Raw genomic sequence first — 15469 nt, forward strand, 5'->3', positions numbered from 1 at the left:
CCACCTAAGATGCTACTGTTTGTCAAATGACTCACGCTGGAATGTCTGGATGGGGAGATGTTCTTTCCTAATGTAGTCATGTGCCACAAAATGACGTTTCGGTTAACAATGGACCATATATATGACGACAGTCCCATGAAATTGTAATGGAGCTGCCCTACACAGGTGTACCATTTTTTATCTTTTATTTCAGATTTTTACTGTACCTTTTGTACATTTAGATATATTTAGATACATAAATACTTTCCATTGTCTTACAGTTGCCTGCAGTATTCAGTAACATGCTGTACAGGTTTGTAGCCCAGGAGCAATAGGCTCTACCATATAGCTAGGTGTCTAGTAGGCTATTCCATCTAGGTTCTCGTATGTATACCCTGGGATGTTTGCATGTCCATGTGGTCACCTAAAGATACATTTCTTGGCTGGGCGCAGTGGTTCACGCCTGTAATCCCAGCACTTTGGGAGGCCGAGGCAGGTGGACCACCTGAGGTCAGGAGTTTGAGACCAGCCTGGCCAACATGGTGAAACCCTGTCTCTATTAAAAATACAAAAATTAGCCGGGTGTGGTGGCACACACCAGTAATCCCAGCTACTCGGGAGGCTCAGGCAGGAGAATTGCATGAACCTGGGAGAGGGAGGTTGCAGTGAGCCGAGATTGTGCCACTGCACTCCAACCTGGACGACAGAGCAAGACTCTGTCTCAAAAAAAAAAAAAAAAAAAAAAAAAAAAAAAAAAAGCATTTCTCAGAATTTATCCTCATTGTTAAGCAATGCATGACTATAATCTGTTGAGAGAGGGAAGAAATCACCTCTAGTTACAGTGCCTTAAGATACCATTTGCAAAAGTTACATTTTCCTTTTCTTTGATACTGTTAGCTGTCTGAAATACAATCAATTTTAACCCTAATCTCTTAATATCAGGAATGCCCTTACACCTACTTCGGAGTGTTTGGTGCTTCGATATATTTGCATGTAGTGTGCTCTCATCTGTTTTTTACCAGATTCCTGCTCAGTTCTTCACATAGCATATTGTGTAACTCAATCTATATTTAAAACTTGTAAGCATCTGAATTATTTGGTTATGGTAGAACTTTTTACTTGCAAGGCATGGTAGGAATGTTTGTAGTTGGTACTAAAATGTGATGACTTGGAAGAATTAATTAATGACCTATATTTGGGGACTTTAATTGGATGCTATAGCTGCAACGAGAATAGAACCAGAGAACTCTTGATATGCAAGGTTATTCATTCTGCGATAATAATGGGAGGAATATTCGATGTCTCTTTGAGCCCATTTTCCTTCCAATCACTTCTACATTCTGCAGTGATACAGTCCTTAATAATAGCTTTCATTACAATATTCCTTTACTCCAGACCTCAAAGACTCCTTACTGCCTCCAGCATCAAATCTAAACTCTTTTACCTGGTTTTCAAGGCCCTCTGTAATCTTTTCCTCCTTCAAGATAAAAAGCTTGGTTTTTATCACTGCCACTATTATCTCTCATAATGTCATTCGTGACCCTACCTTGCTTAAGTTGGTTTCCCTTGCCAAGAACACCGCTTTTTCTATACCTGCTGAAATTTTGGAAACCCAGTTCTACCTTCTCTCTTCCCTTAAGCATCTCTTCCTTCCCTCCTCCCCAAATTTATACTTAGTCACATATATTATTGTACTACCTACTAATCATTCCATGCGTGTTTTTACCAGCTATAAGTTCTGAAGGCAACCATGCCTTGCACAGTGTCCACTTAGGATTCTGAATAATAAATCATCTCCCAAAAATCTGAAAGCTTTCTATATACCAAGCAAATTTGTATTAGTTATGCAGCAAAACTCAAATCTATAGAATCAAAAAGGAATAAGGAAATACAGATTAAACAGTTGCAGCAAAGACTGGTGATCTTAAGGTATTTATTCAAAGCTGGTGGTAGAACAAAAACAGTCTTACAGATTCTACCTCTTGATTAACTCAGTGGCTAATTTTGCCTTTTCTCGAAGTTCTTTTGCAAGAAGGTAAAGATATTTTTGTTTCATTAGTTAAGTGCTGTAACTTTATTCCTTTGTGTTTCTCATAAGAAGTATGATTTGGCAGTCTGCCATAAGTTTTTTGGTTTTTTTCTTCCTCTTTGAGACAGGGTCTTGCTCTGTCACCCAGGCTGCAGCGCAGCTGTGTGATCACAGTTTAGCTTACTGCAGACTTAGCCTCCTGGGCTCAAGTAATCTTCTCACCTCAGTCTCCTGAGTAGCTGAGACTACAGGTGCACCCCACCACACCCCGATAAGTGTTTTAACTTTTTGTGGAGATGGGGTCTCACTATGTTGCTCAGGCTGGTCTCGAGCTCTTGGGCCCGAGCAATCCTCCTACCTCAGTCTCCCAAAGTGTTGGAAAGTGTTGGGATTACAGACACGAGCCACCACACCTGGCCTGTTATAAGTTAATACAATAATTCATCAACTAACTTAAAGAACACTAAGACTCTTATAAAAGTAGGTATGAGTTTTAGTAAAAGTATTAAAAGATAAACTGTCACTTAAGGAAAACTAGAGAACATATCAATGCCAAATGGTGTTTTTCAGAGGTGATACCATTCAACACTCACATGTTGAACTGGGCCATTCGTTATAACTCCAGGACACATGTCAATCAGTAAGAGCCCACATGTTTCTCTGAATACACCGTAAGCGAAAGTATATAAAGTAGTCTAGTTAACATTATGTTTAATCAAGAAGCACGTTCCTAAAGATGTTTGTTCATTCATTCTACAGACATTTTTCAGAGGCCTGCTAAGAGTCAAGCATTATGATAGACACCATGGATAAAAGCAGCTTACAACTCAAACAGTGTGGGTATAAATAATGTGACTAGCACTAGAACAGGTGTCATGATGGGGATTCTGAGTATAAATATTTTTTTAAAAATAAATTTTCCTGTATATTTTTGGCTTTTACCTCCTTAATTTAGGCTTTCTGAATGGCACAGCATTTCTGAGGATGCAAACACCTTTCTACAGAGCAAAAACAGCATTTGTATAAATTGTGTCTTTGGGGAACCAAGAGACTTTAAATGTGTTTAAACCAATAATTCAGTCAATATCAACATTAGCTTACATGTAATATTCTCTTAATAGCCCAATTTTTTAAAACACCGTATTCTTAGAAGTTTGGTTTCTAAGATGTCACTTTAAGCTCTTTTGCTTGTTGCTTTTGTGGGATTCACAAGGTTTGTTCTCAGGTACATAAATGAAGGTTAGTATAGAGGATAAATATTATGATTCTCATCTGGGAAAGACAGGTGCTGAGATGTAAAAGAGAGGATCCTCGCCACCCGTGCCCCCACCCCGCACCCACGGATCTGCAGTCTTACCTGCGGGGAGAAAGGTCTCCGAGCCTGGCCTGCTGCTCCAGCTCAGGGTTCCCCCTTTCATGACGGCTTGCAAAGATTTCTTCATTCTGAAGTGAAAGAAATTTTGTTAAGATTTGATATTGTGGGGACCTCCTAACCTATATTTTTCTCTCTCCCAATTTCTGTGTTTGATTTTGGTTTTGATTCCCTCGATAAGCAAAATAACCAGTTTCTCATGCCGCTCTTCCTTGGGTTTTCCCCAGCCGCTCTGTGGATCCATTATGGTTTTGCCCTTTTTGGCTTCCTTTAGGCACACTAAAAACTCATTCCCAAAAGCAGGTATCGGCCGGGCATGGTGGCGGGTGCCTGTAATCCTAGCTACTTGGGAGGCTGAGGCAGGAGAATTGCTTGAACCTGGGAGGTGGAGGTTGCAGTGAGCTGAGATGGCGCCACTGCACTCCAGCCTGGGCAACAGAGCGAGACGCCATATCAAAAAAAGAAAAAAAGAAAAAAACAAAAAACAGGTGTCCTTTCCCCTTAATCATGAAGGGCTATTCACACTGTACTCATAAGTGATTCATAAGAGGACAGTAAAGCGATCATTGCATTCAGCATCTCCTTTTTTTTTTTTCTCGTAAGAAATCAAGGTCTGGAAAAGTTGCACTCGTCCTAAGACCAGAAAGTGCTGGAGGCAGAGATGAGGTAAGCCCAGTGTAGGCTTTCACAGAGGTGTGATAACAAGTCTAACTAAAGACGTGCCTGGGGTACTAGTTTTGCCAATTCAGCTCTAAAACAATATGGCAATCTTATATTCCAAGTGTGTGTGTGTGTGTGTGTGTATGTGTGTATATGTGTGTGTGTGTATATATGTGTGTGTGTATATATATGTGTGTGTGTATATATATATACACACGTTTTCCTTTTAAAATAGGATGCCACTCCCATAAGAATCTAAATTTTAGTTCCTTCTATTATATATATCTGGCCAGGGACCAGATAATATTTTTCATGTGTCAATATATAAAAGTTGGCCGGGTGCAGTGGCTCATGCCTGTAATCCCAGCACTTTAGAAGGTGGAGGTCAGTGGATCATTTGAGGTCAGGGGTTCAAGACCAGCCTAGCCAACATGGTGAAACCCCGTCTCTATTAAAAATACAAAAATTAGCCAGGCATGGTGGCAGGCACTGGTAATCCAGCTATTTGGGAGGCTGAGGCAGGAGAATCACTTGAGCCTGGGAGGCGGAGGTTGCGATGAGCCGAGATTGTACCACTGCACTCCAGTCTGGGCAACAGAGTGAGACCTTGTCTCAAAAGAAAAAGAAAAAAAAAAAAAAAAATATATATATATATATATATGTGTGTGTGTGTGTATATATATATATGTGTATTTTATATATGTGTGTGTGTGTATATATATATATAAGTCCCAGGATTCAAATTCGAACCAGTTCCAGGATTCAAATTCAGTCTAATTATTTTCACCACACTACCAAAAAGTCTTTCTTCACATTTTCTATATAAAGTTGAACTAATTAATATAGCAGTGAATGTTACATTGTATCCTTTTGCAGTTTCTCATCTATGACATTACTATGCCCAAACTCCCTACTGAACTTTGAACTCAGTCTTACTCATCTTTGGATCACCAGCGTGTAATACAGGCCCTTCATAAAGAGTGACCATTATTACTAACAAAATTTCCTCTCACTGTGAAACCTGCTCCCAATTATAAAATGAATTGTGCTCTTTCGAACTCTGTTGATCTATTGTATGTGGGGTGGATTGTAGAGTCTTATTTCATAATAACCTAATGATGGAAAAATAACAATGATTCAGGTGTAGGTAATGGACCTTGTCAGCTTTTACATTGAATGATGACATCTCCCTAATTTATAGATTTTGTCATGCATGAGATGCCCTCAGGAGCTTGCAGGAATGCCTTGGCACGTTGCTCTTGCTGACATGTGTCAGACGGTTGGTGTGGGGGTAGAGGGAGTCTCCTCTGCCAAGCAAGTCTAATGGAATATAACACTGGTGCCATTGAGGATGCAATGGGAAGGACCCACAGCAGATCCAGAGACTGCATTCATGAAAGCTGCACTGTATACCAATGTTTTACTAAGGTGTAGACAGATTAGTTGTGTTCTAGCATAGTGGCTTTCAGCCTGACCACAACTCACAAGAAGTATATCATAACACACACACACACATACACACACATAAACATTTTTTCATTTACATCGTAACTGATGAGATATCTTTTATTTTTATGTTTAATTTTAATTTTATTTTATTTTATTGAGATGAAAGGTGAATTGTAGCCAAATTACTTTTAGGAAATTTTAAAATTATACATTTTGAAAGATCTAGGAGGAAGAGAGCATATTCAAGTAAAAGCTTTCTTTTATTCAAATAGTAGACAAAAATATTGACCATAGAAACTCAGCAATTGCTGCCGTATTTCTTAGTGAGGGATTCCTTATGAGCTCCATTGAATGATAAAAGGATACTCTTCTAAAGCAGAGCAACAATCGTTTTTTGTGACACTGCATCCTTTTTCCCTTCCTTCACCCTGAATTTCCCCTAGGGTATACCTAGGAGATGGAGGGCTGGCAGCCAGCTGGTGCTGTGAAAGGGAAGTCACTCATGCCTGCCCTGTCTGGAGGCCAATCAGGCGGAACAGCCCCTCTCCCCTTATGGTCATTTTATCCTGAAGAAAAAGGGTGGCAAAAAGATGGCAAAGAAGATTGCTGATCACAGATCACTGTTACAAATATAACAGCTGGCCGGGCGCGGTGGCTCACGCCTGGAATCCCAACACTTTGGGAGGTCGAGGCGAGCGGATCACGAGGTCAGGAGTTCAAGACCAGCCTGACCAACAAGGTGAAAACCCGTCTCTACTAAAAACACAAAAATTAGCCGGGCATAGTGGTGCATGCCTGTGGTCCCAGCTACTCAGGAGGCTGAGGCAGGAGAATCACTTGAATCCAGAGGTGGAGGTTGAGTGAGCTGAGATTGTGCCACTGCACTCCAGCCTGGTTAACAGAGCAAGATTCCGTCTCAAAAAGGTTGGGGCGGGGGTGGCAATGAAGGCAGGGAACTGCTCTGGGTCCAATTCCCCTCACATACACCCAACCCCCATATCCACCCCACAAACCTCCACCTCCCCACTTCCAGCCTCTCTCCAGTTTCAAAGTGACGCCAACCAACACACAGGCTCTCCAGGAGCACCTTGAATGGTAACTTCTTACATTTTCTCATTACACTTATAATCTAATTGTTTTCTCCCCTATATTTTTAAGAAATACATGCTCTCAAAATTGAATTTTGAGGAATTTCATAAAAAAAAAAAAGTTTTGTTTTCAGTTTCTCTAAAGGACACAGAAACCTTTTTCAAACTTATACTGTGAAAAGTCCCAATAGCTAATTTTCAATCGATTATTGAAATTGTTTTTTTTCTTCACTAAAGGGGAGATAGCAACCTTTGAACGAAATTAAATTAACTTTTTCCCAAAGTTAAATGATTTTACTTTGTGATTTTAGGAATGTGTAGAAAGCGATTTCAGTTCCAACTCTTAAAGTAAGGCTCTCTGGGCTGGGCGCGGTGGCTCACACCTGTAATCCCAGCGCTTTGGGAGGCCGAGGTGGGCAGATCACCTGAGGTCAGGAGTTTGAGACCAGCCCGGCCAACATGGTGAAACCCTGTCTCTACTACAAATACAAAATTAGCTGGCATAGTGATGCGCGCCTGTACTCCCAGCTACTTGGGAGGCTGAGGCAGGAGAATCGCTTGAACCCAGGAGGCGGAGGTTGCAGGGAGCTGAGATCGTGCCACCACACTCTAGTCTGGGCAGCAGAGTAAGACTCTGTTAAAAACAAAACAAAACAAAACAAACAAACAAAAAAAACCAAGGGTATCTGGTAATTTAAGGTAAAAGTATTATTTACTATTATGATCACTTTCCTTAAAAACAGGAGCTATTGGCCGGGCGTGGTGGCTCACGCCTGCAATCCCAGCACTTTGGGAGGCCGAGGCAGGCGGATCACAAGGTCAGGAGATCGAGACCACGGTGAAACCCCGTCTCTACTGAAAATACAAAAAATTAGCCAGGTGCGGTGGCAGGCGCCTGTAGTCCCAGCTACTCAGGAGGCTGAGGCAGGAGAATGGCATGAACCCGGGAGGCGGAGCTTGCAGTGAGCCAAGATTGTGCCACTGCACTCCAGCCTGGGTGACAGAGTGAGACTGTCTCAAAAAAAAAAAAAAACAAAAAACAAACAAACAAAAAAGAAAAACAGGAGCTATTAGGCCCAATTCTGAGGAGAGAATAAAAAGTAGATTTCAAGCACCCGTACCACCTTCTTCATTTAAAGAATGACAATAAAATGTTAAAGGTTTAGCATTTTCTGGCATTGTAAATTTAATTAATTAATTATGTAAATTATGGAAATGAGAAATAAAATGAAAAGGTATGTCACGTAAGAATCAATAATTATCAAAATGTTCTCTACCAAATGGGATGCAGGAGAGGATAGTGAGAAAAAGGAAAGGAAAAGGAAGGGAAGGAAATAAAGGCAAAGCTATTTACCCACAGCCTGAGTCCAGGGTGTTCTACACCATGCAGCCCCAGAGTGAAAAATACTAGCCTCAGGAATGAGTGGCTCTGTCTTCCTCTCCACAGCTGATGGGAAAAAGAGGGGAACCCTCAACTGTTTTTTTTGAGATTCACTGGGTTTTGATATGGAGAACAGGAAGAGACTCTATCCTAGCAGTGCATTCACAGCTGGTTTGTCTGCCCTATTTGCTCTACCCTAGCACTTCTTTTCCTACTTTCCATTTTCACTGCCTGCAAAAGCCACTGCAATATTACTTTGGAAAACTGGGCAGTCTGTCCCTTTTTTAAAACCGCAACTATTTCCAGGAGAGTTAAAGGGCTTTCAGACTGCCCATCATTCATGCATTGTGGTGAACTAGCTCAGATTGCCTCTACCTTTAGTCCAGATCAGCTGTCTTGGGAGGGGGGCTTCCTGGAGGAAAGGACGAGGAGAGGAAGGTTTTAGGACATTGTATAGACTGAATCCCCTTTGGAGGGGAACGGCAGACTTGAGGAACAAGCCTCAGTGTTCCTGAGGCTTTGTGGAAATGAGAAATGAATAGAGAAAGGTAAGAGACTGGATCCTAAATGCAATTTTGCCTATTTCAAAATTTTCAGATGGTCTTTTTTTTTTTTAGACAAGGTCTTGTTCTGTTACCCAGGCTGAAGGAGAGTGGTGTGATCATAGCTTCCTGAAGCTTGCAGCCTCAAACTCCTGAGCTCAAGCGATCATCCTGTTTCAGCCTCCCAAAGCACTGGGATTACAGGCGTGAGCCACCACCCCCAGCTTCAGGGTCTTTTTAATCCGAGATCTTAAATTTCCCAGCTACCATTGTTAGTAATTAATTCAATTCACTTGCTGGTTAAATTGGCTTTTATAGACTGGACTAATACTCTAAACACTATTGGTAATAGTTTGTTTTCAGGAAAAACATCTTATAAAACTGACTGCAAATGTTTTAACAATGATTTGCAAATATGTAATTCTGTTTAAAATATCAGGAAGTGAGAAACATGTTATGTGATAACTTTTGCCCATTCCCAAACCAAGAAAATGTAAAGGAAGTAAGTGTGCCAAGGCCACTGAAAAGAAGCTGCCCATACATCTTGAATCTTCTCAGGCTGTTTGGTTTCATCTGATTTTAAGCTCCATGGATAAATTTCATTGTAACAATTTTTATGTCTGTAAATCTTAACCTATAAATAAAATCACAAATCAGAAAAGTACTTTATTAGGCCAGTCTTTGTCCCAGCAAATTTGGTCCAAAGCTAGTTTACAAATAATTGCCACACAGCTACAAGGCCAGTGGGTTGACTATCCTAGCATCAATGGTGTGGGCAGGGCTGCAGCCTCTGGGGCAGCATTAGCCCCACTGACAGAGGGTATAGGGTGCTCTTATCAATCTATGAGACCCCAGCCCCAACCTGGACTCAGCTGTCATAAGCCTTTACTTCTTACTGTTCCTCCTAAGTACTTTATCCAGCCCACAAATTCATCCCATGAGGAATCCAAGATGGAAACCTCGAAGCTGTCTTTAATATCATGCTTCCTCCCCCTACCTTCTCTGCCTTGATCCGTTCCTTCATTCTACACATTTCCTCCAATAGTCGTGTTCTAGGCACTAGAGAGAACGTTTCAGTCAATGGGTATAATTTCTGCTCATCTCTTTTTGCCACGGCTACTAGTAAGCTCTCACCACTGATGTCTCAGCCAACTGTGACAACTGCCAGAGGCTGGTCAGCCTGCCTGCCTTCATCTAACCTGCTCTTCAGTGTCTACCAGAGTCAGCTTCCTAATACACAGGTGCCCTCCTCCTCCTGTCAACATTCCTCAACGACAGCCTCAGTAAACTGTCTCTCATCTACCTTCCCAGCATTCTTGAGCCATTCCCAGGACAGCCTAGGCCCTTTAGACCTCTGAGATGTTATACCCTTCCTCATTCTGGAATGCCCTTCTCTGTCTTACCCACCTTTCAGAGTTCTAGTTATTCTTTTTTTTTTTTTTTTTTGAGACGGAGTCTCGCTCTGTCACCTAGGCTGGAGAGCAGTGGCGCCATCTTGGCTCACTGCAACCTCTGCCTCCCGGGCTCAAGTGATTCTCCTGCCTCAGCCTCCCAAGTAGCTGGGATTACAAGTGCCTGCTGCCATGCCCAGCTAATTTTTGTATTTTTAGTAGAGACAGGGTTTCACCATGTTGGTCAGGCTGGTCTCAAACTCCTCACCTCAGGTGATCCACCTGCCTCAGCCTCCCAAAGTGCTGGGATTACAGGTGCAAGCCACCACGCACAGCCCTATTTATTCTTTAGAGTTGAATTCAAATGCCACCTCCTTTGAAAGCCATCCTTGATGTCCTTGTGAGGAATTGCTTTCTCTACCACCTTATATATTCCTTTTACTGTAGAAATGTCATTCTGCTATATATTATAAATTATTAGAAATATGTTGTTTCCCCCATGAAAGTTTCAAGTTTCCTGAGTTTAGGCCTGATGATACAATCATTTTCATATAACCCATAGCAATTGCCTTAATATATATTAAATTGAGCTGAATAAGCCATGTACCCAGTTGGACCCACCAAATATTTCAGTGATGTCATTTTTTTATTGGTGAAAGAGCAAGGCCAATGGTGATCTTAATGTTATTCTCTCTTTCATCTTATTCAGCTCCCTCAACAAAAATACATTTCCTAGCTTAATGTAATCACCACCTCACTCCCCTGAACTTCAGACCCTATGCTAGCCTGAGAAATCCAGATCAAACATAATGAGTTCTCCTTTATCCCAAGTCCTCATGGCCTATAAATGTAACCTCTAGGACAATGTTACAAAAAGTGAGATCTTTATACCACCTGCATTCTTGTCACCAAACGTGTAAGTTCAAAATTCAGATTCTGAGTGCAGTGGCTCACGCCTGTAATCCCAGCACTTTGGGAGGCTGAGCCAGGGGATCACCTGAGGTCAGGAGTTCAAGACCAGCCTGGGCAACATGGTGAAACCCTGCCTCTACCAGAAATACAAAAATTAGCCAGGCGTGGTGATGGGCCTCTGTAATCCCAGCTACTCTGGAGACTGAGGCAGGAGAATCAATTGAACCTGGCTGAGATCACTCCATGGCACTCCAGCCTGGGCAACAAAGTGAGACTCCGTCTCAAAAAAAAAAAAAAAAAAAAAAAAAATCAGATTCCGGGACCCAACCCTACACTTCCCTAATTAGAATCTCAGAGAGTGGGGCCCTGGGAATCTACATAATTCATAAGCTTCTCAGAGCTGTGGTACACAGGAAACCATGAGAATCCTTGTTCTGGAAACTTCAGAGAACTTGGCTGGGGGCTACCCCAGGATTTGGTAGAGTCCCTGAATCTCCTGTTAGCTCTGACACTGACTAGACTTCAAATATCATAGAAGGCAAGCACTGAAATGTGTTTATAATTCTACAGTTTTCTTGTTGAGAATCAGAAATATTAATAAAAACTTCTGGAAGTCAAAGTAATAAGAAGACAAGGAACTGAATTTAGTCCTTGATCTGTTATCATTTGGCAGTAAGGTACATATTCAACAACAGGATCATTCTGTATAAGCCCCAAATCTGACCTTCTTTTACCTTCTTTTCATCTTTCACACTGACCATTCTGTCTTTTAAACACAGGATTAAATGAGGAACTAAAATTCACCAAGAACCTGCTAGGTATCAGGTACAGTGCAAGTTGCTTTCCACACATTTCTCATTTAATCAGCCACCTGTGAAATTGCTATGATTTATCACCATTTGGCAGAAAAGGACATTTAGGGCACAAGAGATTAAATAAGCTGCTGGTTGGGTACATTAAGTATTAATAAATAATCAGATAGATAAGTTAGGTAGTTAAGTAAGCTGCCAGATTAGTAAACAGCTAGTTTCAAATCCCACCTATAACATTTACTAGTTGCATGACCCTTGGGGAAACTCAGCCTCTGAGTCTCGTGGCACTGCTGATAAAACGGAAAACATCATCCTCACAAGGTTCTGAGGACTAGAGATGGACTCAGGTACACACAGCACCCAGTACAATGTCTGGCCTTCAGTCAATGATAGCAACCCTCCACTCACCTCTCCATTCCCTTCCAGCTCCTGCATTCAAAAACTTTTATTTATTTATTTTTAATTTAGGAGGCTCTTTGCTCAGAATCCTGAAAAGGCTTCTGTTACTTTACTTTTTTTTTTCAACCTCTGGGAGCACAGAATAGGCTTCTGCTCCTTTAAATAATTTTAACAGGCACCAAGGAACACTGTTAGCTCTTTCTTAATTCTGTAGGTACACATTTAGGAAAAAGAAATTGTTAGCCTCTGACTTATTTCCAGCTTACAAAAAGGCTGTGATGTTGGCAGCCCGGGAAAAGTAGTTCCCGTGAGTCATGCTTTCAGCTTCCAGCCAGTGAAGAACAGGAAATAGTTACATCACTATCGCCAAAAAGCACAGCGAATCGCTTCCACCACAGGGCTTTCCCAGATGACGTCAGTGAGCTGAGCACAGGGCATCACTCTTGCCAGATGGCCCCGGAAGAGTCTCAGCTGCCCTGTCAAGTTTAGCTTCTCAAGTTCCCCAGAACCAGCACGGCAAGGATCATCCCTCCAGAAAAGGAAATGATTTCTCTGATCGTGATCAAACCATGTCATGATTTCAGTTGTAGGTGGTGAGTATCAGTGACTGTATTATACATGGTTTTGGTTCACAGCTACTTTTTTTTCTCTGCGTACTTACTCTCAAGGGCAAAGGGGTGGCATTTATCACAATGTTATGATTCACTCTGCTAGACTGGCTGTGTTTCATTTCATCTTTGAGTTCTAGACCTAAGGCCAAAAGGATGTCAGAATTGCCACCCAGAGTTAGATGCATGCTCTATGCATCCTGGTCATCTCTCTTGGACAGCGGCCACTAAACACAAGCTGCAATGATTATTGTTGATGTAGTCAACTGATTTGTCCCCCTTTTAATAATCCATGATCCACACAGACATGAATCTAAACCTTTTTTTTTTTGAACCTATCTTTTTCTTACTAGTTTTCTTATGTATTTTGGAATAACAATTTCTCTGGTTATAATATACAATGTGTGAAACACTAACTGCATTTATTGGTCCTAAATTCATTCCTAAGTCTAGGATTTGGGGATTTAGTGCACAAATCCACTTTCTTCCTGCTCATGTTGTTCATGACTTTATGGATTCTGCTTACATTTCCTTCCATAGCCTTGGTCTTTCTAAGCAGAAATCTGACCAGCCTCTGTTCCTACTCTGCTTCCTCCACCACCTTGACTGTTAACATATGCTGTTGTGGGAAAAGCTTTTCATTAAATATGCAACAAATCAACAATAAGGAAGAAAACAACTAAAGCACAGAAGGATGATTTTAACATGGACTTGTGCTTGTTTAACAGTACCCATACTGTTTGGTGAGTTGCCTAAATACAGAGGGAGATGGCATCTTAACAGGATGGGTTTGGAGTCTGAATTAAATAAACAACATGGCAAAAGAAGGAAGAAACCAAAAGTTGGGTGACCAGGGCTTCTTGGATTCTACTCAACACTTTCCACACCAACAGGCCTCCGATTCTATCCCCACTGCTGCTCCTACACTGTCTATGTTTTTCTTTTACAACAACAACAAAAAACCATAGAACTTGTTTACTGTTCACAATAATTGAAATAAATCACTCTAATTTGGATTCCTTTATATGAGAACTTCCATATGCTTAAAACTCCCGTAGCATCTTTATAGTGTGCAGGTCATAAATATGTTGTCTGAATATGGGCAAAGTAGGTCATAGAGATAGGAAGTGAGTTCATGTCATGTTGTGAGTCAGTGGCAACAGAATATGAGCTCAGAGGCCAAATCTGAGCTCTGATCATGTGACACAGTCCTCACCTTCAGAGATGACACTCTCCCAGAAGTCCAGGGTGCAGAAATGGAGAGGCTGATGTTCACTTTTGAAGAGGACCACAATGAAACCCTTTTAACATTACTTAATGATTCCACAGACCTCCTGGGTGTTAAATCAGGTGAATCTATTTTTAAAAATTGCTATTTACTTTTTTAGGTGGCTGATCAAGACAGTATGAAATTTCATACAGTTTCTTAACTTGAGAAAACATGGTGATGCAATTCCTCCAACCAGAAGGGATTTATGGACAGCAGTGGCTAGGTCCTAATCTGCCCTGAATACAGGATGACTGCACAGATTCGCAGATGGACGCAGCTTTCTCTCTAAGAAAAGTCTGCTGAGAACCCTCGTTCCCGCTCTGTTTCTGCCTCCAAGAAGAAAAGCCTAAAACTCACTTTCTTCCAGACTCTTTAAAGGTCAGTGGAGTTCCCGTGGGGTTCATATTCAGACGCTTTGGGGATTGATGATGGATCATAAATGTTGCTGAAGCTCATTTGAGCCCCTGGCCTCATGGTTTCAGAACCAGTCAGCCAGTCAAATATTTAATTTTCAGGGAGGCAGGGGAAGGGAACCCCTCCGGGGGTTGCTATGCAGCAACATATATTCACAATTCACAATTAATTATACTTCAGTTTCTCAATGTATGTTACTTTAAAATTATACAGTGCTTAGCAATTTTCAAATTTTCATTTCATGCTCAAAATATTTTCAGGACGTAGCTATTGTTATACCCATTTGTACAAGCAAGAAACTGAGGTTTCAAGAGGTTATGTTGCTTAAACCCAGATCTGCCTGATTCCAAACCTTATGCTTTTTTTAAACTTCTATTTTGAAATAATTATATTAAGTCACATGAGGTTGCAAAGAAATGGAAAGTCTCATGTCCCCTTTCTCCAAACCTCCTCCAATATTAACATCTAAGAAACTGACACTGGCACAATCCACAGAGCCTATTAAGCGTTCACCAGTTATTCACGCACTTGTGTGTGTGCATGTGTGTGTGCAGCTCTATGCAATTTTGTCATGCTCTTTTTTTGTGTGTGTGAGACGTGGTTTCGCCCTGTTGAACAGGCTGGAGTGCAGCAGCACAATCTTGGCTCACCATAACTGCCACCTTCCAGTTTCAAGTGATTCTCCTGCCTCAGCCTCCCAAGTAGCTGGGACTACAGGCGTCTGCCACCACGCTCATCTAATTTTTGTATTTTTAGTAGAGATGGGGTTTCACCATGTTTGCCGGATGGTCTCAAACTCCTGACTTCGTGATCCGCCCACCTCGGCCTCCCAAAGTGCTGGGATTACAGGTGTGAACCATCGCGCTCAGCCTGTCATGCTCTTTTTATACATGAACCATATACTGTTCTACCAATTTTAAATATGAAGTCAGATTACAGAAATAAATAAAATGATTTTTCTTTTACTACAACAGTACCTACCGATAATTACATACACAACCAAATTTCATTTCTAGCTGTCATTAAGAAGAAAGAAAAGGATGAAAAGAAAAAAAATCCTATAAACCCCAGTTCTTGAAAGCATTAGTCTGTGCTATGTGCCTTGATGGGCTTATCTTCTGGAGGTGACAATAGGTACAGATTAAGGAAATATGGAAATATGA

General features: G+C 41.3%; 1 protein-coding gene and 1 long non-coding RNA gene across 4 annotated transcripts in view; one reads left to right on the forward strand and one right to left on the reverse strand.

Annotated features, from left to right (window-relative positions):
• MCF2L2 (MCF.2 cell line derived transforming sequence-like 2) overlaps window positions 1–15469 on the reverse strand; it is a 252899-nt gene that overhangs the window by 90487 nt on the left and 146943 nt on the right. For both annotated transcript variants that reach the window (XM_050780177.1, XM_050780176.1), the window contains one exon: window positions 3366–3451. In XM_050780177.1, the coding sequence (XP_050636134.1) occupies window positions 3366–3451 (86 nt within the window). The remainder of the gene's footprint in view (window positions 1–3365; window positions 3452–15469) is intronic.
• On the forward strand, window positions 10705–15248 carry LOC126948424 (uncharacterized). 2 transcript variants are annotated; one of them, XR_007723447.1, is made up of 3 exons: window positions 10705–12607; window positions 14011–14270; window positions 14902–15248. It is a non-coding gene; the product is annotated as an uncharacterized LOC126948424 (long non-coding RNA). The 2 variants fall into 2 exon arrangements; XR_007723446.1 differs by lacking the exon at window positions 10705–12607 and having other exon boundaries at window positions 13499–14270.

Source organism: Macaca thibetana, chromosome 2 (assembly GCF_024542745.1).
Source record: "Macaca thibetana thibetana isolate TM-01 chromosome 2, ASM2454274v1, whole genome shotgun sequence".
NCBI classification, from domain to species: Eukaryota; Metazoa; Chordata; class Mammalia; order Primates; family Cercopithecidae; genus Macaca; species Macaca thibetana.